The 25,938-nt window shown below is 42.7% G+C and overlaps 1 protein-coding gene across 1 annotated transcript in view; it reads left to right on the top strand.

Moving 5' to 3' along the window:
- LOC110071148 (uncharacterized) overlaps positions 1 to 25,905 on the top strand; it is a 37,177-nt gene extending 11,272 nt beyond the window's left edge. Inside the window, 3 exon segments of the mRNA XM_078382534.1 lie at positions 20,801 to 22,324; positions 22,326 to 22,578; positions 22,734 to 25,905. Coding sequence (XP_078238660.1) covers positions 21,005 to 22,324; positions 22,326 to 22,578; positions 22,734 to 22,741 — 1,581 coding nt within the window. The 5' untranslated portion in view covers positions 20,801 to 21,004 and the 3' untranslated portion in view covers positions 22,742 to 25,905.
- Positions 25,906 to 25,938: the final 33 nt, after the last annotated feature.

Below are 25,938 nucleotides of genomic sequence, written 5' to 3'. Positions count from 1 at the left end.
TCTTCAGGTCTCCATCTTCACCCCTGGAAAATATGCTCCACAACCTCAATGTCAGGCGTGCATTGGCCTTCTATGTCGAAAGGACTAATTCTTTAAGTAAGTCCAGCAAGCTCTTCCTTTGCTTCCATGACCCAAACAAGGGCGCTCCAGCCTCCTCTCAATCTATAGCACGCTGGATAGTTCAGACTATTTCCCTTGCTTACAGCCTCTTGGGGAAAACCCCTCTAGAACATCTGACAGCTCATTCCACCAGAGCGCTGTCCACCTCTACTGCCTTTCACCGTGGCACCGAGGTCCCTGACATCAGTCGTGCCGCCACCTGGTCCACGCCGTCCACGTTCGTCAAACACTATTGGCTGGACGTCAGAGCACGCCAAGGTGCTGCATTTGGCAGAGCGGTCCTGTCATCCTTCTTACTGTGACGATCCACCAACCAGTAAGTGCAGCTTGCTAGTCACCCATATGTGTGCATTCACAGAGGCCACGAAAAAGAAAAAGAGGTTACTTACCTGTAACCATAGTTCTTTGAATGGTTCTCTGTGAATTCACAAAACCCACCCATCCTTCCCCACTGTCCGTCACGGGTTAATTGGATACCTAATTGGTTCTTTCCTTCGCACCCGACGGATAAGTTTAGGAACTGAGGAAGATGGTGGGTGGGAGGAGCATATACGTCATGGAATATCACACCATAAAATTGTTACTTTTAGCTCTAGAATCTTTTGAGAGAGTCAGCACAGGCGCAGACAATACCCATATGTGTGAATTCACAGAGGACCACTCAAAGAAACATGGTTACAGGTAAGTAACCTCTTTATTTTCTCCAGTAATCTCGATGTTGTTTCCAGTGGGTCTTCCAATATAAACACCAACTCATCTGCAAATGCTTGTAGTTTATAGCTCTCGTCCTTTATTTTGGTACCTTTAATCTCTGGGTCATTCCTCACATTCCTATTTAATACTTCCAGAGTTAATATAAATAGCAATGGAGAGAGCGGACATCCTTGTCTTGTGCCTTTTTTTTTCTTGGCGCATTCAAACCATTAATATTCACTGAGAAGATCCCAATTTCATTCTCCATCTTGTTTACTTGTATTTAGGTTTTATTGCCCTAGCATTCCTTTTTTCTCTTTGTGTTTTGTTCAAATCTTGTTCAGCATCCTTTTTCTGACTCTCTTCTTCACTTAGCTCACTCTCCTCTTCTGGTGTTTTCTCTCTCTGTTTTCTACTGTTTTCTTCATTTATTTCTTGTTCCGGGGGATGTGGTGGCGCTGTGGGCTAAACCGCAGAAGCATGTGCTGCAGGGTCAGAAGACCAAGCAGTTGTAAGATCGAATCCACGCAACGGAGTGAGCGCCCGTTGCTTGTCCCAGCTCCCGCCAACCTAGCGGTTCGAAAGCATGCAAAATGCGAGTAGATAAATAGGTACCATCTCGGTGGGAAGGTAAACAGCATTCTGTGTCTAAATCACACTGGCCATGTGACCACGGAAAGATTGTCTTCGGACAAACGCTGGCTCTATGGCTTGAAGAGCGGGATGAGCGCCGCCCCCTAGAGTCGGACACGACTGGACAAAAATTGTCAAGGGGAACCTTTACCTTTACCTTTTTATTTCTTGTTCCTGTGCTTCTTCTTCGAAGAAGGTTATATGTCTTTCAAGGAATTCTCTTGCTTTTTGGATGGAGTCAAGTCTGTGTCTTCTTGAGTTCCAATTGACCAGGATCCCTTCAGGTACCAGCCATCTGAAATTCACTCCTTTTCTAATCCGTTTAGTGGTCAAAAATTGATATTGTTTCCTCCCCTCTCTTATTCTCCATGGTATCTGTTTCAATACCACAATTTCCTTTTGTTGATATTGTATTGGTTCTTCACTGGCCCTTCACAGTATTTCATCTCTTGTCGACCTTTTCACAAACTTTGCATGTACTTAACGTGGTATTCTATTCTTTTTTGCATAGCTTGAATTTAATCTATATGTTTGGTCTATCTCACTTTCCAACTCTTCTTTTTCAATTCCTAGTGCCTCTGCCAAAATGGTTGCCATCAGTTCTGGTAAGTCCTCCTGTTTATCTTCTGGTATGTTTTGAAATCTAAGAATGTTTGAGGCTCTTTCCGTCTCCATCACTGCAATTGAGTCTTGTAGGTTTTTATTAGCCTGGGCAAGTTCGTGAATGCCTGAAATATATCTTAATTGATTTGTTACATAATAACATTTAATATTGGTTATCTGATGACTTTCTTTTTGTAATATCTACCAACATTTCTTATTAATCCTAGCTTTCTTACTATTATTGCAATATGTATTAATCATCACTTGCCATTATTTTAACTACTTACCCGAAATCTTTATTGGTAACATCCATAATAGGAAATTTAATTTAGGGATCTATTTCATTTTAAATAATGTACAGTACTTCTGCCAAACCACAAAATGTTTCATGTTTTATATTCCTTTATCTTTTGACTTATCTCGTTCCTCAACCTATCCAAATTCATTTTAATTTCATCTTGTAAATTCCAAGTGATCTTTACCTAGATGTGCTTGGGAAGAAAATAAATAAAAAAGCAAAAGCCGAGGAGGTCTGTTCCATGCACGTGGGGGTTGGTGGTCGGGTGGGTGAGCTTTTCTTCATTAGTGCCAACTGTGAAATTCCAGCCTGGTGTATAAGCATTGGAGACCTCCAGAACTCTTCATCATCCTCAATAGTGCTTATGTCAGAGTGGCGCTGTTTTTTTAGCAGCGCCTGTTCCCGAAGCTCCTTGTTCCAGTCCCACCAGTCAAGAAAATCAGGCAGAAACTAGACTTCTAGCAACTAAGTCTATTGACATTTATATACAGCAGCAACAGCGTAAAAGTCCACAACCCTCTGCATGAGCCAAGAGAAAGAAGTCATTACCCAGTGGCCATATAGACTATCCCACACTGTCCAGTCGGTGGCCAGAGACCTGACGTCATCTTCACCCTTAAGGTGTGCATTCCGGTATCCTTTTCACCGGAACACACACAGTGTCTCAGCAGTACTAGGAGCTAGAAGGACTTTGGAATCGTCTTATGTCACAAGCCGAAAATGAGCCAACAGTGTGATGTGGCTGCAAAAAAGGCCAATGCTATTTAGGGTGCATTAAGAGAGGGAGAGTCTCCACATCCCATGAGGTGCTAGTTCCCCTCTCCTTGGTCAACCTAATCCTCCTGTTTTCTGATACTAATACCAGTAGTTTTTAATAATAATAATAATAATAATAATAATAATAATAATAATAATAATAATAATAATAATAATAATAATAATAATAATAATAATAATAATTTATTGTCATTGTAAGTATATACACATACAACGAAATTCACAGACACCCAGAGACCAGACACATGCACACACATACAATTCCCCAAACACCCCCCACCCACTAAAAGTCCCCCACTAAAAATACAAACATCTACACCGCAGGCCAAGTAACACAGTCCAACTAATTATTCACTGCTGGTGGTCTTTAAGCTCATTATTAATTGCAATTATAGCTCTAGGATAAAAACTATTTAGAAAACGTGTGGTCCGAGTCTTAATTGTTCTATATCTTCTGCCAGACGGTAATAGTTCAAAAAAGTTATAAGCAGGATGGGAAGAGTCTCTCAGGATGCTGTGTGACTTCCTCAGACAGCGGGATGTGAAGATGTCATCCAGGGTTGGTAGCTGGAGCCCGATGATATTCTGGGCAATTTTAATGATTCTCTGTAGAGCTTTTTTGTCCGCTACAGAGCTACTCCCAAACCATGCCAGAATGCCATAGGTTAGGACACTCTCAATGGTGCTACGATAGTAGGACAGAAGTAAATGCTGTGATAAATTTAACTTCCCGAGCATTCTCAGGAAATACAGCCTCTTCTGTGCCTTCTTTATTAGCATGTTGGCATTTATAGTCCATGAGAGGTCCTCTGAGATGTTTCGTTTAGTCGTGTCCAACTCTTCGTGACCCCATGGACCAGAGCACGCCAGGCCCTCCTATCTTCTACTGCCTCCCGGAGTTGTGTCAAATTCATGCTGGTTGCTTCGCAGACACTGTCCAGCCATCTTATCCTTGGTCGTCCCCTTCTCCTCTTGCCATCACACTTTCCCAACATCAGGGTCTTTTCCAGGGAGTCTTCTCTTCTCATCAGATGGCCAAAGTACTGGAGCCTCAGCTTCAGGATCTGCCCTTCCAGTGAGCACTCAGGGTTGATTTCCTTTAGAATTGATAGGTTTGTTCTCCTTGCAGTCCAGGGGATTCTCAAGAGTCTCCTCCAGCACCACAATTCAAAGGCATCAATTCGTCGGCGGTCTGCTTTCTTTATGGTCCAGCTCTCACTTCCATACATCACGACAGGAAAAACCATAGCTTTGACTATTCAGACTTTTGTTGGCAAGGTGATGTCTCTGCTTTTTAACATGCTGTCAAGATTTGTCATCGCTTTCCTCCCAAGAAGCAGGCGTCTTTTAATTTCATGGCTGCTGTCTCCATCTGCAGTGATCATGGAGCCCAGGAAAATAAAATCTGTCACTGCCTCCATATCTTCCCCTTCTATTTCCCAGGAGGTGATGGGACCAGCGGCCATGATCTTAGTTTTTTTGATGTTGAGTTTCAGACCATTTTTTGCACTCTCTTCTTTCACCCTCATTACAAGGTTCTTTAATTCCTCCTCACTTTCTGCCATCAGAGTGGTGTCATCTGCATATCGGAGGTTGTTGATATTTCTTCCGGCAATCTTAATTCCGGCTTGGGATTCCTCCAGTCCAGCCTTCCGCATGATGTATTCTGCATATAAGTTGAATAAGCTGGGAGACAATATACAGCCTTGTCGTACTCCTTTCCCAATTTTGAACCAATCAGTTGTTCCATATCTGAGATGTAAGTACCCAGAAATTTAAAACTACCAACTCTCTTCACTTCCTCACCGTTTATGTACAGTGGTAAATGTACATTTCTTTTCCTCCTGAAATCAGTTATGAGTTCTTTAGTTTTTTTGATGTTAAGTGTGAGATGATTTTCTTTACACCAAAGTATCAACCTTTGTACTTCCTTTCTATAAGCAGAGTCATTGTTCTTATTTATGAGCCCCACCACTGTCGTATCATCCGTATCATCGTATTAATCCTTGCTTTTTCTTCATCATCATTTTAAAATGATACGTTTTGCCAGTATTTCAAATCTTTCTTTATTGGTTCCATCCTAAAGGAAAAAATAATTTTAAGTAGTAACCCTTTGTTACACATTTCATAGTACATCAAATTACTGCCCTCTTACGAATTATCCTCCATATTTCTGTCAATTCTTTCTCCATTTTCTCTAATATATGTTTATGTTGTAAAATGTCAAGAAAACAAAATCCTTGGTAGAAGCGTAGATGTTCCCTCTCAGGAGGGAATGAGGAAAGACCTACACAAAAGGCAACTGAAAGATGGGACTTTTTCTACAAGTGGTTAGAGTCACCAGATAGTGCTTGAATAACATAGATCAACTAAAATCTGGAAGGCAGAAAATAGTAGAAAAGAGGAGTTTGAATTTTGATATCGCAATATGAATAGACTGGATGCTAGTATTTTTTTGTTTCTCCTCCCCTCCCATCCCAGCCCCTTTTTTCCCTTACACCCCCTCTTACCTTCTGTATCCCATACCCTAACCCAAGCTATTAAAACAATTTTTAAAAGGAGAGAATGAGGGAAACCTGACAGAAACTCCATGTTTTGTGTTTCTCTCCAGATGCAAAAACTTATGACAGGCAAACATAAATATAAAAGTACTTTGTATTTAAACATTTAAATTAAATAGCTTAACTTTGGCATAACAGCATGTACAGAACATATAATGACTTTTTTGCTCACTAACCCGCTGTCAGCCTGACCACCCTTAGGTCACAAGCCAACAGTGTGATGTGGCTGCAAAAAACGCCAATGCTATTTAGGCTACATTAAGAGAGGGAGAGTCTCCAAATCCCATGAGGTGCTAGTTCCCTTCTCCTTGGTAAACCTAATCCTCCTGTTGTTGTTTAGTTGTGTCCGACTCTTTGTGACCCCATGGACCAGAGCACGCCAGGCCCTCCTGTCTTCCACGGCCTCCTGGAGTTGGGTCAAATTCTTGTTGGTTTCTCCTAGCTTCTGATATTAATACCAGTACTTTTTATTTATCCTTGCTTTTTCATCACCATTTCAAAATCTCTTAATTATGTTCTGCCAGTCTTTCAAATCTTTCTTTATTGGTTCCATAACCCTTTGTTACATGTTTCATAGTGCGTCAAATTAAGCTTTCCTTACTACCCTCTCTTACGAATTATCCACGATATTTCCATCAATTCTTTCTCAGTTTTCTCCAATATATGTTTATGTTGTAAAATGTCAAGAAACTTTTGATATGTGGACACAAACAGTGTCCTTGGTGGAAGCGTAGATGTTGCCCCTCTGGAAGGAATGAGAGAGGCTTTCCTATGTGAGTATGTTGAAGACTTTAATTTTACTGTATTTCTCAGTGACTTGATCTATACAAGATGCTGAAATGATTCCATACAAATTTAAAATATTACTACTACTACTACTACTACTACTACTACTACTACTACTACTACTACTACTACTACTACTATTTAACATATATGCTGTTTAACATCTATATGAGGCCGCTGGGCGGGGTCATCAGGTGGGGTGGAGCATCGTGTCATCAGTACGCTGATGACACTCAGCTCTACATCTCCTTTTCCCCAATCGCAGGAGATGCCGTTCTGTTCCTTCAGCGCTGCCTGGGGACTGTACTGCAGTGGATGCAGGAGAACAGGCTGAGGCTGAACCCAGACAAGACGGAGGTGTGGCGAGCACGCTGGAGCCTCTACTGACTCAGGCCTCCTGACATGCTCACCCTTCCTCTTCAATTGCTGCCACCAATAACCTTCAATATTTAAGAAGACAAGTGTATCTTCAAAACAAAACTGTGTTTATTGATTTAACAAAACAAAATGAGTAAATCACAAGGTGATAATCAAGATCTCTCACTAACTAACACACACAGACTCTTCCTTCACTGACTAATTAGCTCACAGGCTCACAGACACTTAAAACACTTGCTCTCTCAAAATCTGCCTCTCCTCATACATCATACATGCCTTTTTATCACCGCTCCTCCCTCTTCTGCACCACCCTCCATCTCCTAATTGGCTGATGTTTCACTGCCCAGCTGTGACGGACAGGTGAGGGCAGGGCTGAATGCTACAGGAGGTACTGAGGGTGGGCACCCCCACAGCTGGGGGTCTGGGAAACTCCCTCTCTTTTGGGGGGGTGACTCTTGCCACCAAGGATGGGGTCCGCGGCTTGGGGATCCATCTGGACCCGGCACTCACAATGGAAACTCAGGTGGCGTCGGTGGTCCGTACCGCCTTTTTTCACCTTCGGCGGATAGCCCAGCTACGGTCCTATCTTGATGTTGGAGCTCTCACTACCTTGGTGCATGCGCTCGTAATCTCAAGATTAGACCACTGTAATGCACTCTACGTGGGGCTGCCCTTGAGGCTGTTGCGGAAACTCCAGGTGGTGCAGAATGCCACTGCCAGACTACATAGGGGAGTGAAAAAATACCAACACATCTCACCCACTGTGGCCGCACTGCATTGGCTGCCCATTCGGTTCCGCATCGACTTCAAAGTGTTGATGCTTACGTACAAAGCCCTAAACGGTTTAGGGCCTTGATACTTGGCGGAACGCCTTTTCCCACCAAGAACTACCCGTATCACTCGATCGAGTGAGGAGGTGAGGCTGAGGAGCCTAACGCCGAGGGAGGCCCGGAAGGAGAAGACACGAAACCGGGCCTTCTCGGCGGTGGCTCCTTGCCTCTGGAACAACCTTCCTCCAGAGATTCGTGAGGCCCCGTTGCTGTGTATTTTTAAGACCCATCTTAAAACTTGGATGTTTAAGCAGGCTTTCCCACCAGATAACACTTAATCTTTTCTTCTTTAATCCATTTTTCTTTTGATATATTGCTATCTTGAAAATATTTCTACTGCTTATTGTTGGCCACTTATTGTTATTATCATTGTTTATAGTATATTGGTTTTTTGTTATATGTACATTTTCTTGTGTTTTATATATTTGGAAGCCACCTAGAGTGCTCATTTTGAACAGATAGGTGGGGTATTAAATAAATATTTTGACATAAAATTCCTGTATGTAGCCTCCACCTCCTAGCTTCTTTATAATCACATGTACCTTTAAAATCCATATTCACCAATGTTTGATCTGCTATATTTATTAACCCTATGTGTCTTACAAACTCTAAATCACAATAACTATATGCAAATATATGTAATCTATCCTAAAATAACATTTATATGCTGATGAATAAAAAGTAAACTTGTTTACATCTTCTTTCAATTCTCTCCAAACATCTTGCATGTCAGTTCTATTTCTCAGTTTATTTCATACTGTATCATATTTATTTCATATTGTAATATACTTTCTTTCATCCTTGGGAGGGTTTAACTTATTGTCCTCTTCATCCATTGCCATTTATCTTTATTTATCAAGACTTTATCTTTTTCTTTTTAAAACTTTCTCCAAGCTTTTGACATTCAAAGTGAATACTTTTAAATTCTTAACCATTCCATGTTAGCATCGTCTTGCCATTTGGCCCCATACTCTGACGACATACCCCAGCAAAGCAACACTGAATAGTAACAAATCCTCAAACGTTAACTATTTTCCTAAAAAAAAAACTAACCCATAAACCCCCACTGGTATATTTAGTAATATTTCCCCCCTCTTTTCAGCAAGATCTTAACTGGCCACGGCTTCCTGGCATGCTCACAGGGGGATGGAAGAACCGCCCATCGTTCCAAACAGCCTACTTCACAATTCTTGATGCCTGAACAGTCCATGTCATCTGCACCCCTGCATCTTTCCTTCAGAAATCCATGTACTGTAAAGCATACACTTTGCAGTTTATAAATTGTCACTGTATCAATCTTGTATTCCCCCCCCCCGGCCTAAATCAAGACATTAAACAATACAGTAACCCCTCCTCCTCCTCCTTCCTTCTCTGTCTCTTCTTGCTTTCTTTTTTAAATATTTTTTTTGTTTTTAAAATACTAGAAACAGGGTAGGGAATACAAAAGGTAAAAGGGAGTGTAAGGGATGGGAAAAAGGTTTTGAGGATAGAACACAGAATATACAACCATCCACTCTATTCATATTAAGTATACATGCCTCTGATCTATTTATTTTTCAATACAAAAAACAACTGTGTCCTTTTTTTACATATCTGTATACTGTTTTATTATCCTCTAAATATCAGCTTATATTCATATTTTAATTTAAGTCTAAGTTATTTATTTATTTATTTATTTATTTATTTATTTATTTATTTATTTAATTTCTGTCCCGCCTATCTGGACATATTAGCCCACTCTAGGCGGCTTACAATAAAAGAAACAATATAATTTTAAAACATTGCACCTAGACTAAGATAGAAATCAAAGAAAGATATAAGAAAGGAAAAATCGTCAGGAGTTTTCTGTTGGGAAAGCCTGCCTATACATCAATGTTTTTAGTTGTTTCTTAAAAATGTCCAGCGAGGGAGCCGCGCGAATCTCAGGAGGTAAGTTGTTCCAGAGATGAGGAGCCACCGCCGAGAAGGCCCTATTTCTGGTCTTCTCCTTCCGGGCCTCTCTCGGCGTTAGGCCCCTCAGCCTCACCTCCTGGCTCGCACGAGTGACACGGGTAGATCTCGGTGGGAAAAGGCGTTCCACCAAGTATCGAGGTCCTAAACCGTTTAGGGCTTTATAGGTAAGCATCAACACTTTGAAGTCGATGCGGAATCGGATGGGCAGCCAATGCAGTGCGGCCAGAGTGGGCGAGATATGTTGGAATCTTCTCACTCCACTAAGTAATCTGGTCGCAGCATTCTGCACCACCTGTAGTTTCCGCAGCAATCTCAAAGGTAGCCCCACGTAGAGCGCATTACAGTGGTCTAATCTTGAGATTACGAGCGCATGCACCAAGGTAGTAAGCGCCCCCACATCAAGGTAGGGTCGCAGCTGGGCTATCCGCCTAAGATGGAAAAAAGCGGTACGGACCACAGACGCCACCTGAGATGCCATAGTGAGCGCCGGGTCCAAATGGATCCCCAAGCTGCGGACCCCATCCCTGGCGGGCAGCGTCACACCCCCAAAAATGAGGGAGTTTCCCAAGTCCCCAACTGTGGGAGCGCCCACCCTTAGTACCTCCGTCTTGTCCGGGTTCAGCCTCAGCCCGTTCTCCTGCATCCATTCCAATATGGTCCCCAGGCAACGCTGAAGGGACAGAACGGCATCTCCTGCAGTTGGAAAAAAGGAGATGTAGAGCTGCGTGTCATCCGCATATTGATGGCACATCGCTCCACACCCCCTGATGACCCGCCCCAGCGGCCTCATATAGATGTTAAACAGCATTGGGGAGATGATCGACCCCTGTGGGACCCCACAATTGAGGCTCCACGGGGCCGAGACATTCTCCCCAAGCTGTACTCTCTGGGGGCGGTCCTCCAAGAAGGAACGGAGCCAGGCGAAAGCCTGGCCACCTATTCCCAACTCGGTGAGCCTCCCCAGGAGGATACGGTGGTCAATGGTATCAAAGGCCGCTGAGATATCGAGGAGGACCAGCAGAGACATTTTGCCCCTGTCGGCCTCCCTCAATAGGTCATCACACAGGGCGACCAATGCCGTTTCTGTTCCGTGGCGCGGCCTGAAGCCCGACTGGAATGGATCCAGGGCATCTGTTTCATCCAGGAACGCCTGAAGCTGATCGGCCACCACCCTCTCGACTACCTTGCTTAAGAAAGAAACATTGGCGACGGGCCTATAATTGCCAATTTCGTCCGCCGCCAAATTAGGTTTCTTTCTAATGGGCCTAATGAGTGTTTCCTTGAGGGCAGAGGGAAATCTGCCCTCAAGGAAAGACCGATTAATTATTACAGTAGCCCATTCCGTTGTTGAAGGCCTGGCTGCTTTGATTAGCCAGGCCGGGCAAGGGTCCAAGGAGGAGGTGGTGGCACGACAGCGGTCAAGCGTCCTGGCGACAGTATCGGACGAAACAGGCTGAAAGGTATCAAAAATCACCGGACAAGACGGAGCGCTGGACATCTCAACTCGACTCACTGTATTCAAAAAAGGAGCGAGGTCCCGGCGGATGGCCTCCACTTTAGATTTTAAAAATGCTGCAAATTGGTCCGGTGTAAAACTAGGGGGAGGCCTATCACCCGGGCCAATTCCGGATAGGTCGCGTACTATACGGAATAATTCCGCCTGCTGGTTAGACGCTTCGCTTATCCGGTTAGCGAGGTAAGTTCGACTGGCAGCCTTTACCTTAGCCTGGTAAAGGTTAGTAGCGACCTTAACAGCTATACAATTGAAACCCGTCGGGTCCTTTCTCCATTTGCGCTCTAGCCTTCTCCTGACCCGCTTCGACGCCCAGAGATCCTGGTTAAACCAGGGCGCCGGGCGATCTCTGCGGCGGAGAGGGCGTTTAGGCACGATCGTGTCTACGGCACTAGCCGCGGCGGTGAACCAGCCGTCAACCAGTGCCTCGACAGGAGCGCCAGCCAGGTCAGCCGTAACTCCTCTCATGGCATCTTGGAATCCAATCGGATCCAGTAGCCTTCGAGGGCGGACCATGATAATAGGTCCCTGCTCCCTGCGAGTTATTCCAACTCTATCAAGAAATCGAGACCAATTATAAAATATATCCCTTCTTTCATTTTCCTACTGCCTTGGACGTACATTCAGCCTGTCTGGAAAGATATCCATTTCTGGCACTTCCCATATTTTCTCAGTACCCTTCTCTCATTTCTGTGCCTCTATTTTCTTCCAGTTTTGGGGATATAAAATTAAATCCAGGACAGTAGTCTGATTTTTAATATAACCTTTTCTGTCTATTATAGCTGGGTAGCTCACATGGTAACTCTTAATCTCATTTATGTTACCTGGCATCGCTCTCAATAAAAACTGTTCTGGAGTTACAATTTCATTCAGTTGTTTAACCTCTGATGGTTTCCCTTTCATCAGGTCTTCTACCTGGTTGAGGTGCTCATTTGCCTGCTGAAATCCTGTTATTATTGTCATTTGCATGATAACCAGCCATTCTTTGTCTGGCAACATTCCCACTAGGTATGTCCTCCCCCTCCTTGCCCAGGTATTATAGCAATATTAGAATCCACACAGTCCAGGCAAAAGAGAGTCCAAAGTAAGCATCAAACGCGGAACCAGTCTATCCTAAAGAGAAAAACCGTCATAGTCCTTTAATAACTCCAGAGCTGATTTTCTTGGGTCCTCCGTCTATTCTGTTAAATTCCTCTTGCTGATGTGCTGATAATTTACTGTCCGTTGCTCCCAGGGATTTATTCTTCCTTCCAAAACCAAAAACACTTCTATTATCAAAGTCCCATTCGACTGGCTTCTGCCACTCTTCAATCTGTGTCGCCACACTGATGATTCATCGCCTGTTTTTTATTCCCAAAAGCTTATACCTCCTGCTTCAAAGACAAGATTTTATTTTCAAAGTCCCACTCAAACTAGTGAGAAAAGTCCAGAAAAGTCAACAGCATTGACGAGATTTCAGTCCCTGTTGAGTAGTATTTCCTCTGGGATTTTTTTCCAGAAACACAAAATTTTTCCATCTCACAGTGTCTCTGAATGACCTTGAGCCAGCTTGCTAATTGTACACTTGGTGTTTATCAGACAGTTCGCTTTGAAAAAAAAAAGAACAAGCTGGCATGCCGGCTCGCCGCTTCCTCTCTCCTTTCGGTCAGGTATTTTCACTTTAGTTTCTTTAACATATTAATGAGGTTATTCATAAATCAAAAACTTACTTTGTTATTGTGTATTTTCGGCCGTATTTTTGTTCTCCTTCCTCGGAATTTGGGGGTGGAGTTTCATGCAGCTTTCTGCCATAAAATGGCCTCCCGTCTCCGGTCTGTGCGTGGGTGAATTTTCAGAGGGAAGAAAGTCCTGGTTGCTGCCAAATCTTCTAACTTTTGTGCTCACCATCTGCTTGGGGGTGACCTCTCCTGGCCTCCCCTTCCGTCTCCCCCTTTCTAGAGGGACAACAGGCTGGGCGATTCCAATTTTTCCCAGGAGCTGTTTGCCAGGAGCTGCTGGCTTCACTGCAGTCAGGCTCCACCTCCCCTTGCTTTATTTCTTGGCTGTTTTGCTTTGTTGCCAATAACAACAGAGTTTAGGCATAAATCAGATTCAGTGAATTTCTCCTTCTCCACCAAGTTCTCTCCACAACATCACGTCACCACAGCACCTTACCTACCATACCACCACCACCACAGTGTGTGTGCTGAGACTGCTGGCTTTATTCTTGGCTCAGCCAATCCTGTGTTTTCTTCTACAGCTGACACAAGTATCTTGTATCACCCCAGCTGTATAAATTGTTACTTTACATTCTTTTTAACATTGATCCTGATGAATACTTACAATATTTATGCTCTTTACAACTGCTTCATGCAAAACTGGATTAACAATTCCTTTCAGGTTTATATCAAACCTGTCACATGTCATGCAGTTTGGGAAATGGCCCAGGCTCAGAGGACTGGTGGCATTTTTTCCATTCAGGTGAGCAAATTGGAGGATCGGGTCAGTTTGGTTCACCCCACCCCTTGGGTCTCAGATATCATTGTTCTAATGATTCTGAGCATGCAGTGGGTCAGAAAAATGTGTAGTTCAGACAGGGGGAATGGGCAGTTGGAAAGTGGTAGGTGTGCATTTGGGAAAATGAAGGAATTTTTCAATAGGTAGCCCAGTTTGTGTAATGGTGAATAAATGTGTGCTTTCCATTCATCAACCAAATGCTCCAAACCAGGTAAAAACTTCATCTCCTTCCTTTTTACTGAAAGCCTACAGGTCTTTTGCACTTCAGGGTTAGAGGCCCTCCAGCCCAGGCAAGCCCAGCCAAGCCAAGCCAAACCAAGGCAAAGCAAAGTGTGCTGATTCTGTATCACCCCATCATGCTTATAGCCCTCTCTGAGTAGATTGTAATCTGCTTGTGCAGAGGTCAACAATATGTCCAAATGGTTAGCGGAAAAGTATCTTGGTCTCAAGGATCAGACTATTCTCAAGCTGTGCCTTTATTTACACACATAGAAACATACACCAGGCTGACTGAAGCTGAGAGAACAGAAACCCACCGAGTCAAGCGGCAAGTTTCAAAACATGAATCAGATCACCACTGATAGCTCAGTGGTTTAGGTATCTGATTGCAGAGCCTGATATAGGTGTTCAGTTCGCCACTCTGCTTCCCACAGTGAAGGTCAGCCTGTGTGGCCACCGAGAAACTGCACCATTCCAGAAGCAGGGAATGGGAAATGACGTTTGAGTATTCTCTACCTAGAAACCCCCGAAAAAAGGGTTGCCATCAGTCAGAATTGACTTGATGGCCCATGGTTACTATTATGTCGAATATTGGTTTGTCACACACCCTCAGTTCTCCTGTTTGTTCTTCCACACAACCCAGGGTCACTTTCAGGTATGACATTTATTTCTCAACTCTTCCTCTGCCACCGGAGGATTTATTCCTCTATCAAATATGACTCTTAAATCACAGTTCTCCAATATAACAATGTTTATTTAAGTGTTTGTCAGTAAAGCATGTAAAGTGAATCATGGATGGTCTTATTAATTTAATAAACTGCTTTTATGACATTTATATTTGCTTATATATATTCATGTTAATCAAGGTATTTATTCATTTCTTATCTTGTTTTCTATCTCTCTATTCTTCTCTAACACGAAAACACACGTGTACGCTTGGACAGAGAGCAATCAGGAGCTTGCACATGCTAAAATGAGCTGAAGAGTCCAATTCAGCCAGCTATGCTACAACACTCCTTCTCACAAGTCTGCCCACATAAGAACCCCCTGGTACTCTCAGATATTATTGTGAAAAGGTCAAGTGGGCTTTGTAGTCCTTAGACTTAACTTGCACCACTGACAGGACTCTAAGTAAGCTAGGCCGAGGCAGCACTCTCAGATGACCCTATGGCAAGTGTACTGTTCAGGAAACCAAATGAGTTTTATAATCTTTATTTTATTAAAGAAAAAGCATGTTACTAGATATTCAAAGCCAAATTAAACCAAAACAAATAATCTAGCATTGTGCTGTTTAGTTACACAGATGTAGTGAGGCAAAGAAAACATGAAAAATATAAAAGTATTCAAAAACCCAAAAAACCATTAAGATGAATAAAAACACTTCCAGTCCAGGAAATCACTAGTAAAAACAAGTTAATCCAAGTTGGTTATGAAAAGGCTATAGTCCTCAGTGATCCTATAGAATAAAAATCCCTAAACAAAAGTAAAAATCCATTATATGTCCCATAGTCCTTAGAAAAGAAAAATCCAGTAAATGTACCATAGTCCTTACTAAATTACAAGAGCATAGTCCATATGGAATATTCCAAGAAAAGAAGTCCATAAAGAATATTCCATAGGTAACAGTCCATAGAGAATAGTCCATGCACAGTCCTTAGGAAAAATCCCATAAGCCTAAAAGTAATCCAGCAAAGCATAGAAACCAGTCCATGTAGGTAGGCCACCAAACCCTCTCTCAAGACATCAGGGTAAGTCCCATATGGCTGAAATGTAGGTCACGAATCACTGAAAGGTCGGTCTTGGAAAGACAAAGTCCATAGGTAAAAAGTTCCTTTTTCAAGAGTAACTGGCAAGGGCCTAATGCACCTTCCCACGATGTCATCCAATCAGAGTTCGTTACTAGGCAAACAGTCCTGTTACATCACATGAATTCTTTCTCATACACAACAGATGTTATTTGGGTTACGGTGGTTTATCAAAGAGTCACAACAATTCCCATCTAATCGCACCGAGTCCTTTTTCTCAGGCCTTCCGAAAAACATTCCTCTGCTCGCCTAGAAAACAACTTGTCAGCATAGCACAGATATTATATACAAAGAAACCAAAATGGAACCTCTCTGGCTCACTTCATAATTACAAAACCCATATGCCTTTAAAAGATTTTAACTTAAAAACCCATCTCATCACAAGCCCCCTGAAGATTAACAAAATTCCTAAACAATTTAAGTTTTAATTTTGATAACTGAATAAGATGAGATGTCATAATGAAGCATTAACAAAATAGAGAAAGATATTAACATAAGCATAAAGTAATGCATTTCAAATATGATTCTAAAATAGCAAAACAATTGATACATGAGAACTATCATAATTACAGTATTTACCATACATGAGAGAAATTTGCCTTAGACACTTCTACTAGTCTGAAAAACAGAAGAATAAACAAGTTAGTATACCTAATCAAATACATCACTCTGCATATGCTCAGATAATACTCTAGTCATAAAACAGTAAAATAGTGAAACAAGGGTTAACATCATAATAACTTGACAATCTAATATACTGATATGTAGTAATAATGGAGAAAACACTCTATGTATGCTCAGGAACATTGTCATACAGAATACCAAGAAAATTAAACATCAGAGCTTTAACAATTCTAGCCATTCTCTCCCCTTGCATCTGCACTAAACACTCGAGTTAAGCAATGGGGAATTAAAGCCTCTTTTACTGGTAGATGTTCAACATCAAAATCAGCAGTAAATCCTTCATTGACTGTAATAAAAAGTTTCACCACATCAGTTTCTCCCGGTGAATTCGAGAAGACGTTTTGGGGTTTAGCTAACACAGGCTCCAATATCTGTCCTGGGTTGAATTGATCAATGCCTTCCATGCCTTGGTCCAGAAATGTCACACCTCTGGACACATGTATTGCTGAATTAGCTGTGCTATCAGGTTTGGTCACAAGAGGCCGCTGTTGCAACAAAGTTCCCTCGGGAGTACTCTGCATAGCCTCAGAAACAGTATCAGCATTCTCACCACTTCCTTGGAAAATAGGCTGTTGAAAATAAGTATTGTCCCAAACCTCTGCTTTTCTTTCTGAAGATCTTTCTGAGAAGATTAACTGTGGTACTGGGCCAAATTTTTCAGATATGATTTCCGTCTCTGTAGAAACATCAATACTTTGTAATCCCAAATAGTTAGCGCTTCCCCCATCATTGGTTGTGTTATAAACAGTCTCACAATGTGAAAGTCCATGCTGCAAGGTCTCTGTACAAATAACTCCTATGGCACTGGGCAAAGACTCTGAGAAAACCTTCACTCCTCCAGCTTCCTCAGCTGACTTCTCCGGTACCTTGAGTAGGCCACCCCCTTGGTATTTTTCTTTACTTCCGAACTGCCATGAATTACATGGGGTCTCTGCCAACCTAACAGGGTCTGCTTTCGTTGTTCCCTCTGGGCTAAGAGAAGGGGGGTTGTTTGAGAACTGACATGCATCGAGATCTGCTGACACAAGTCCTGGCAAAGAATTAAGCTGAGTCTCTATTCCACCATCCCGGTATTCCACTCCCTCATGAACTGCTGTTGCTTCTAAGCTCTCAGTCCCAGCAATTGCTTTATTACTTTGGAAAATCCCTTGCTCTCCTTCTTCTAGCAAACCCATAGTCTCCTCCCGAATTATTTCAGAACTTCTCACCTGTCCTGTGCTCTGAGTAAGAGCTGAGGTTGGTGCTGAGCTGATTTCCAATGCACTGCAATTCTCCCTTGGGTCGCCCGATGTTAATTTCCTCAAGGACACAGCTTCTCGGGAAACTTTTTCCTGCATTCCTCCCTCTGCGCGCGTCTCCAGGGCCTGTAAATCCTCTGTTTGGACGGACGACGAATCGCTGTCTTCTCTGGAATGCTCCTTAGCATTCCACTGGGCCTCGTTAACTCTTTCCACACAAACATCTTGCATCTCCGGGTTGCTCCCAATTTTTTCGAGCGTCTCGTTGCAGTAATCCCCAAAGGAACCCTGCTGAACTTGGAGAAACCTTTGCATCAAGCCAGGTTCTGTGCTAAGAAAACGTTTTAAAAGGATGTTTTCCTGATAAAGCTCACGTATCAGGAAATCTCTTTCCCTAATTTTCTGCTTGGCTTCCTCGAAAAATCCTGAAGCCATTTCTAAGAGTAAATCCACGGTTTTAGACTGATGTTCCTCCATATCTGCTGGCCCTCTAGCCTTGGCTAGGTTAGCAAACAAAACTTCTAATAATAGAAATGAAAATTTAAAAATCTCCTCTGCACTTCTGACCAACTGCTGTCCCTTCTGTTATCCTAAGATAGGCGAGAGAACAAACAGCTGCCAAACCAAAATAAAATTAAAAATCTCTTCTGCACTTCTGACCAACTGCTGTCCCTTCGGTGACCCTAAGGTCTGTGAGAGGCCAGACAGCTGCCAAAACCAAAATACTGAAAAATCCAAAAGGAAGAGAAAAGAAAAACCGTGATCACTCTGTGAACCCTAGAATTACAGAGATGATCAATGACTGAACTGGGTGCAGATAGATACCTCTAAGATCATAGGGCATGACTCTAGGCCAAGCCAGATGCAACTAGGTACTCCTGCCAGATCCTAAGATCGTAGTGGGGAGACCCAGAGCTAGTCTGGAACACAGCCAGGTGCTCCGGCAAATCCTAAGATTATAGGAGTACGCTTAGGCCAAAACAAAAAAAGAAAAAACCTGGATGCAAGTTTCAGAACAAGGCAGTCAGAGTCATTTATGCAATCCTAAGATTGTGAAATGACCTGCTCAACTTGGGTGCAAGCACTCCAAAAATAAAGGACATGCATCTTGGAATTTCTTCACTACAACGTTGTAACAACCTGCACATGCCTACTGCTTAAATCAAATTGTTTCCTAACAGTTTGCTTGTCCCACTGGGAATCTCTTTCTTAAAAGAGCACCCCAGATGCTAACACACATTACCACAGCCTGAAGATTTAACACCTCTCACCACAGCCTTTAGATCTAACTGCTGGCAAACAGCGTTTCCTAGGAAATTACTGTTTACACCCAGGGAAGCACCTAGCTCCTTGAAGCCTCAGTGTCCCACTGCAATCAAAACTTAGCTTGTGGATCAGAGTCACTCAAGCTGCCAGATAGAACAAAAATTGGTCATCCTGAGGTACTACAAAACCCAGCACGTGGTTCATCGCGCAGCTGCCACCATGCGACGAACACGGGTTCGAAAACACACGTGTACGCTTGGACAGAGAGCAATCAGGAGTTTGCACATGCTAAAATGGGCTGAAGAGTCCAATTCAACCAGCTATGCTACAATACTCCTTCTCACAAGTCTGCCCACATAAGAACACCCTGGTACTCTCAGATATTATTGTGAAAAGGTCAAGTGGGCTTTGTAGTCCTTAGACTTAACTTGCACCACTGACAGGACTCTAAGTAAGCTAGGCCGAGGCAGCACTCTCAGATGACCCTATGGCAAGTGTACTGTTCAGGAAACCAAATGAGTTTTATAATCTTTATTTTATTAAAGAAAAAGCATGTTACTAAATATCCAAAGCCAAATTAAACCAAAACAAATAATCTAGCATTGTGCTGTTTAGTTACACAGATGTAGTGAGGCAAAGAAAACATGAAAAATAGAAAAGTATTCAAAAACCCAAAAAGCCATTAAGATGAATAAAAACAATTCCAGTCCAGGAAATCATTAGTAAAAACAAGTTAATCCAAGTTGGTTATGAAAAGGCTATAGTCCTCAGTGATCCTATAGAATAAAAATCCCTAAACAAAAGTAAAAATCCATTATATGTCCCATAGTCCTTAGAAAAGAAAAATCCAGTAAATGTACCATAGTCCTTACTAAATTACAAGAGCATAGTCCATATGGAATATTCCAAGAAAAGAAGTCCATAAAGAATATTCCATAGGTAACAGTCCATAGAGAATAGTCCATGCACAGTCCTTAGGAAAAATCCCATAAGCCTAAAAGTAATCCAGCAAAGCATAGAAACCAGTCCATGTAGGTAGGCCACCAAACCCTCTCTCAAGACATCAGGGTAAGTCCCATATGGCTGAAATGTAGGTCACGAATCACTGAAAGGTCGGTCTTGGAAAGACAAAGTCCATAGGTAAAAAGTTCCTTTTTCAAGAGTAACTGGCAAGGGCCTAATGCACCTTCCCACGATGTCATCCAATCAGAGTTCGTTACTAGGCAAACAGTCCTGTTACATCACATGAATTCTTTCTCATACACAACAGATGTTATTTGGGTTACGGTGGTTTATCAAAGAGTCACAACAATTCCCATCTAATCGCACCGAGTCCTTTTTCTCAGGCCTTCCGAAAAACATTCCTCTGCTCGCCTAGAAAACAACTTGTCAGCATAGCACAGATATTATATACAAAGAAACCAAAATGGAACCTCTCTGGCTCACTTCATAATTACAAAACCCATATGCCTTTAAAAGATTTTAACTTAAAAACCCATCTCATCACAGTCCTAACTGCCTAAACTGCTTTTCTCCAACTCATATCCCTAACTCATCCCTAACTCATCCCTAATTCATCCCTAACTGAACTTTAACTGTCTTCCATTTCTCTTATATTTCGTTAGTTCCACCTCTTCTGTTCACCCATTGGTTGTTAAATCAGGGTTATATTGTGATAAATAGGAGTGGTTACTGACCTGTCCATCACATGGTTAATATTAATCAACTATATTTTCCCATCACTGTCCCTTTGGAAGTATCAATTCAGGCAAGTGGAATCCATTCTGTTTTCACAATATGGCTACTTTTTCAAATGTTGCTAATAAACCCTTCAGGAGACATATGCCTTTCAAAGGAGTCAAAGACAAAGGAAACTCTATGGTTTGACCTCCAATTAGATTACGCTCTGTGCTACATTCTTACAACATATTCTTTTTTCTCTATCAGGTAACAGACACGATGGCCAGAATTATTGAGAGCCACTTCTTCTGGCCTTGAAAGGAGTCAAGTGTGAAGCCGAGAAGAAAAGCTTGGAAAAAAACCTGAGCTAGATGGGAAATGGGTTAAATGGCTGAAATGTGGAGACCGCTTCTGACCAGTGCTACTAGTTCAGTTTAATGAACTCACCCTGGGGAGAAATCGTACAGAAACATGGAATGTGAAAATAGTTTCAATAGAAGAAATCTACATTCACATCGAAGAACTAACACTGGGGAGAAACCTTATAAATGCTTAGAATGTGGATTATGCTTCCGTTTTAAAAGTCATTTTAGTTCACATCAAAGAACTCACACAGGAGAGAAACCATATAAATGCTTAGAATGTGGAAAGAATTTCAGTGAGAAAGCTCATCTTATTAGACATCAGAGAATTCACACAGGAGAGAAACCGTATAAATGCATGGAATGTGGAAAGAGCTTCAATCAGAACAGTTCCCTGAGTTCCCATCAAAGAACTCACACTGGAGAGAAACCATATAAATGCATGGAATGTGGAAAGGACTTCAGTCACAGCCAGGGGCTTAGTTCTCATCAAAGAACTCACACTGGGGAGAAACCATATAAATGCATGGAATGTGGAAAGAACTTCAGTCACCGCCGTACCCTTAGTTCTCATCAAAGAACTCACGCTGGGGAGAAACCATATAAATGCATGGAATGTGAACGGAGCTTCACTGACAGTCGTAGCCTCAGTTCTCATCAAAGAATTCACACAGGGGAGAAACCATATAAATGCATGGAATGTGGAAAGAGCTTCATTCACAGCCGTAGCCTCAGTTTACATCAAAGAACTCATACTGGAGAGAAACCATATAAATGCATGAAATGTGGAAAGAACTTCACTCAGAGCAGTAACTTAAGTTCACATCAAAAAACTCACACTGGGGAGAAACCATATAAATGCATGGAATGTGGATTGAACATCCGGTTTAGCAGTAACTTAAGTTCACATCAAAAAACTCACACTGGGGAGAAACCATATAAATGCATGGAATGCGGATTAAGTTTCAGTCGGAAGGACCACCTGAATTCACATCAACGAACACACAGAGGGGAGAAACCGTATAAATGCATGGAATGTGGAAAAAACTTCAGTCACAGCCAGGGGCTTAGTTCTCATAAAAAAACTCACACAGGGGAGAAACTATATAAATGTGTGGAATGTGGAAAGAGCTTCAGTCGGAGCGATGCCCTGAGTTCTCATCAAAGAACTCACACAGGGGTGAAACCATATAAATGCATGGAATGTGGAAAGAGCTTCACTGACAGCCATAGCCTCAGTTCCCATCAAAGAACTCACACAGGGGAGAAACCTTATAAATGCATGGAATGTGGAAAGAACTTCTCTCACAGCAGTCAGCTGAATACCCATCATAGGACTCACACTGGGGAGAAACCATATAAATGCATGGAATGTGGATTGAACTTCCGATTTAGCAGTAACTTAAGTTCACATCAGAAAACTCACACTGGGGGGAAAACCTTATAAATACATGGAATGTGGATTGACATTCTGTCAGATGAACAATCTGGATTTGCATAAAAGAACTCACACAGGGGAGAAGCCTTATAAATGCACGAAATGTGGAAGGAACTTCAGGCAGAGAGCTCACCTTAATACACATCAAAGAACTCACATAGGAGAGAGACCATACAAATGCATGGAATGTGGAAAGTGCTTCAGTGATGGCAACACCCTTAGTTCACATCATAGAACTCACACTGGTGAAAAGCTTAAACATTAAAGGGCTAATTCTTTTATTCCAATATATAAAATAATTGTGTGCTGTCAAACCTATACTGGCTTATTACAACTCTTTTCAAGGTTCTCCAGGTAGAAAGTAACTCTGAGGTGTTTTCTCTTTCCTTTCTTCTTACAGGTTCTTGAGACTGCAAGCTCCTCAAGGCCACAATGGCTGGATCTACTTCTCAGAAGGCAGAGTGGAGAATCAACCTCCAGTTCTGCTCCCAGATACATAAACCACAGACCTCTCCAGCCATCTAGGAATGATACAGATGTTTAAATACATGGAATATATGGGTGACATTCAGTAGACAACATTGTAGAGACTCTTCATAGATTTGTGAGGTTTGGGCAAATATTTTCTAGAACTATGGTGTCATGTCCCCTTATGCCTTTCAGGATGTGGGAGTCTGCTGACTTCATTACAGCTGAGCAAGGAGGTCATGTAGGCAGAAGAATTAATCAGCCAGATGCCTAGCTCATTAACACAGTTAATCTGTTCACGTGTCAGTTCACGTGCTAGGCAGAATTTACTTGATGCCTCATTGGTTATAATGTGATTCCTCTGTAACCTAAGTACTGAATTAAAGGGAGGTGCCGGGCATGGCCATGGAGTTCCTTTTCCTGCAGGCACGACCAAGCATGCTTTGTTTTTGAACGACTGCAGTCTCCTTGTTTTTCTTCAGAAATCTCTCCCGTTTACTGATGTTAGAGTTGGACTCTGACATCAGGAGAAGCCCTGAGACTCTTAATCTAGATGGGTAATATTAAAGCTAAGGTATATGAAGATCTATTTTACTTTATTTAGAAGGGAAGAGGATCTTTGTCAGGAGGAGTAAGGATGATGTAATATGATATGACTATATTGAGATACTCCAGCCTGAGAAAGCTCGGACCCCTCCCAAGGATGTCTGTCTCTCCAGTCCAAGTGCCTAAGCCCGGAGAGGGAGAGGTCTCTCCCCACTCCCCTGCTTCTCGCTCTAGCCCTTGGCCTCTGCAAGAGGGAAAAGTTGGGTGGCAGGGCTGGGTCCACGTAAGGAGAGGTTGCACAGCAGCCACAGCCTAAGCCAGGCAGGCTTCAGGCTCAGCATCAGAAACAGGATGGAAGACAAGGTGGGAGGAGGTTCTGTTACTCATCTCGGCCCCAGGGGTCTCCCTGAGCTTACCACTGACTTGCCTCTCAGCCCTCACGTCCAGGTCTCACCCTGAGAGCCTCTGCAGGGCAGGGCAACACACCTCCATGACTCCTGCCCAGTCTCTTTCCTCCGGCCATGCGCCTTCATCCTCTCCTCCTCCTGCCGTTGTCAGGAATTCCCGTGCATCTTCCTGGGCTTCCTCAGAGTTTGTCTCCTCCTCCCAGCTCTCTCCTATTTCTCATCTGGCTGAGGCTGCAGCTGTGCTTCTGAGCACATGATGAGTGTCTTCTCTGCTCCGGGGCCCGGGTGTACAGCAGGCAGATCCCATTCCCTCCTGACCTGCTGAGGGGGCCTGGCCACTCAGGCACTTAGCCTTGGAAAGGTTGCAGGTTGGGTTGGTGAAGCTGAAGCCAGAAACTCTGAATCGGAAAATATCACTTCAACGCACAGCAGAGCAATGGCAGCCCTAGCAAAAGTCGAATGCTGAACTGATCTGCTAAAACGGATCAGCTGGAAGGCAACAGATGTCCATTGAACGCGAGAAGCGTCGGTGTTCCAGTTAAGAGTGATCAAGCTCAATCAATTAATTTGATTAGAACTGCCAGGTGATGACAAGTTTGATATAGAGAGGGCTCATCGTGTGTCTCCTCCTTCACAAGGAATTTGTAGACCTCTATTTCTTGTGAGACTTCTGAGTTTTTCTGTTGAAGAGTTTTTTTCCACAAACATGCCAGGGAGAAGGGAAGCTATTTGGAGGACCAAAAACAACATGTTACTGTATTTCCTGTGGTTCAGCAACAAAAGGCATTTACAACAGCACATAAGCTGACTCATGAAAAATCAGTTTCACATTATGTGACGTTTCCAGGTGTTGGGTTTTGTGTGTGTGTGTGTGTGTGTTTTGTATTCGATCTGGCTCCCAGTTGATTCGTTGCATAAGCCTGAGGACACAAGAAAAGTATTCTTTCAATGAGCTAACATTCAGTCATTGTGCTGATGGAATTGGGGCCTTCAGTTCTTTATACAATTTTTTTATAAATAAAGTTCAAAACCGTGAGATGAGATTAAAAGTTTTATAAAGTCATTCCTTCTTTTGTCTTTTCTGATGGACTGGAACAATTTGTTGTCTTTGTCTTAGCTATTTAATTTCATTTTCATTCTTCCCCTCTTTGCCTTTAAAATGTAGTAGGTTCTGCTGTTAGAGGAATACAAATTGTTACGTTTCTTGATTGAATTAGTTACCAGCTACTGATATCTACTATGAAATTGGGGCCTATGGCATGGAAAGTTCTCCAGAAAACGTGACTTTTTCAAGAAACAGTGTTTCTGATGTCTTCTCACCATTATTATTGTTACTGACAGGACATATATCACAGTACTGTTTTACTGTGAATCTTATTATCCATTTGCAATGGCGCAAAACTTTATTGGATGGAATGTTAAGGGGGGGAGTGTGAAGGTGCGGAAAATAAGAGTGTGCCGTCCGCAGAAGTAAAAATGGAGAAAGAGGATGGAAAAAGGAGTCAACGAGTTAGTGGCAAAAGTGAAGAAGAAAAGGGAAAGGAGATGGAAGAGAAAGAGGGGGAGGTGAAAGTAGAAGTGTGCTTGGCAGACGAAGAGTGGGAGGAGTCTGAAGTGACAGTTGGAGGAGGTTATAAGAACGAGGAGGGGGTAGTCTGGTTTAGTTCAGTAGTGGAAGACTATGAGAGAAAGAGGAGAGAGGAAAGGCGGAGAGCATTTGAGAAGGTCCGCACCCAGGGGTTATTAAGAGATTTTCCCCATTTAAAGGAAGGTGGCCTGCTACCCAATCCTAGTGTGACTGAGATTTCTCTGCGTAAGTTGATAAAGGAGTGGAATGTAATTGTGTCACCCAGGGAATTGGAGTTACAACGCGAGCGCGAATGGTTGACAGCTGAAGAACACGAAGGTCCCAACGAAAGAGGGTGGTATAGACACAAATGTTGTGGGACCATTTGCGCAATGAGGAGTCTTCCACCTCCTCAGAAGGAGCCGCGGGGAACATGTAGGGTCCGCCGCCTGTAACACCATGGGAGTTTGATCAGAGTTTAAATATTGTTGAAGATGGCTTGTTGCCTGGTTTGAAACCGTTGAACCCGTTCAAAGATGTGCTGGTGGAAGTGGAGTTGAATAAAAGTTCTAATGTTGATATTATACAGACTCAACCTGTCTTATTTCCCGCCGAAA

Source organism: Pogona vitticeps, chromosome Z, assembly GCF_051106095.1.
Source record: "Pogona vitticeps strain Pit_001003342236 chromosome Z, PviZW2.1, whole genome shotgun sequence".
Classification (NCBI taxonomy): domain Eukaryota; kingdom Metazoa; phylum Chordata; class Lepidosauria; order Squamata; family Agamidae; genus Pogona; species Pogona vitticeps.
The sequence above is the reverse complement of the archived record's forward strand: the minus strand, read 5'-3'. Positions and strand labels throughout refer to the sequence as shown.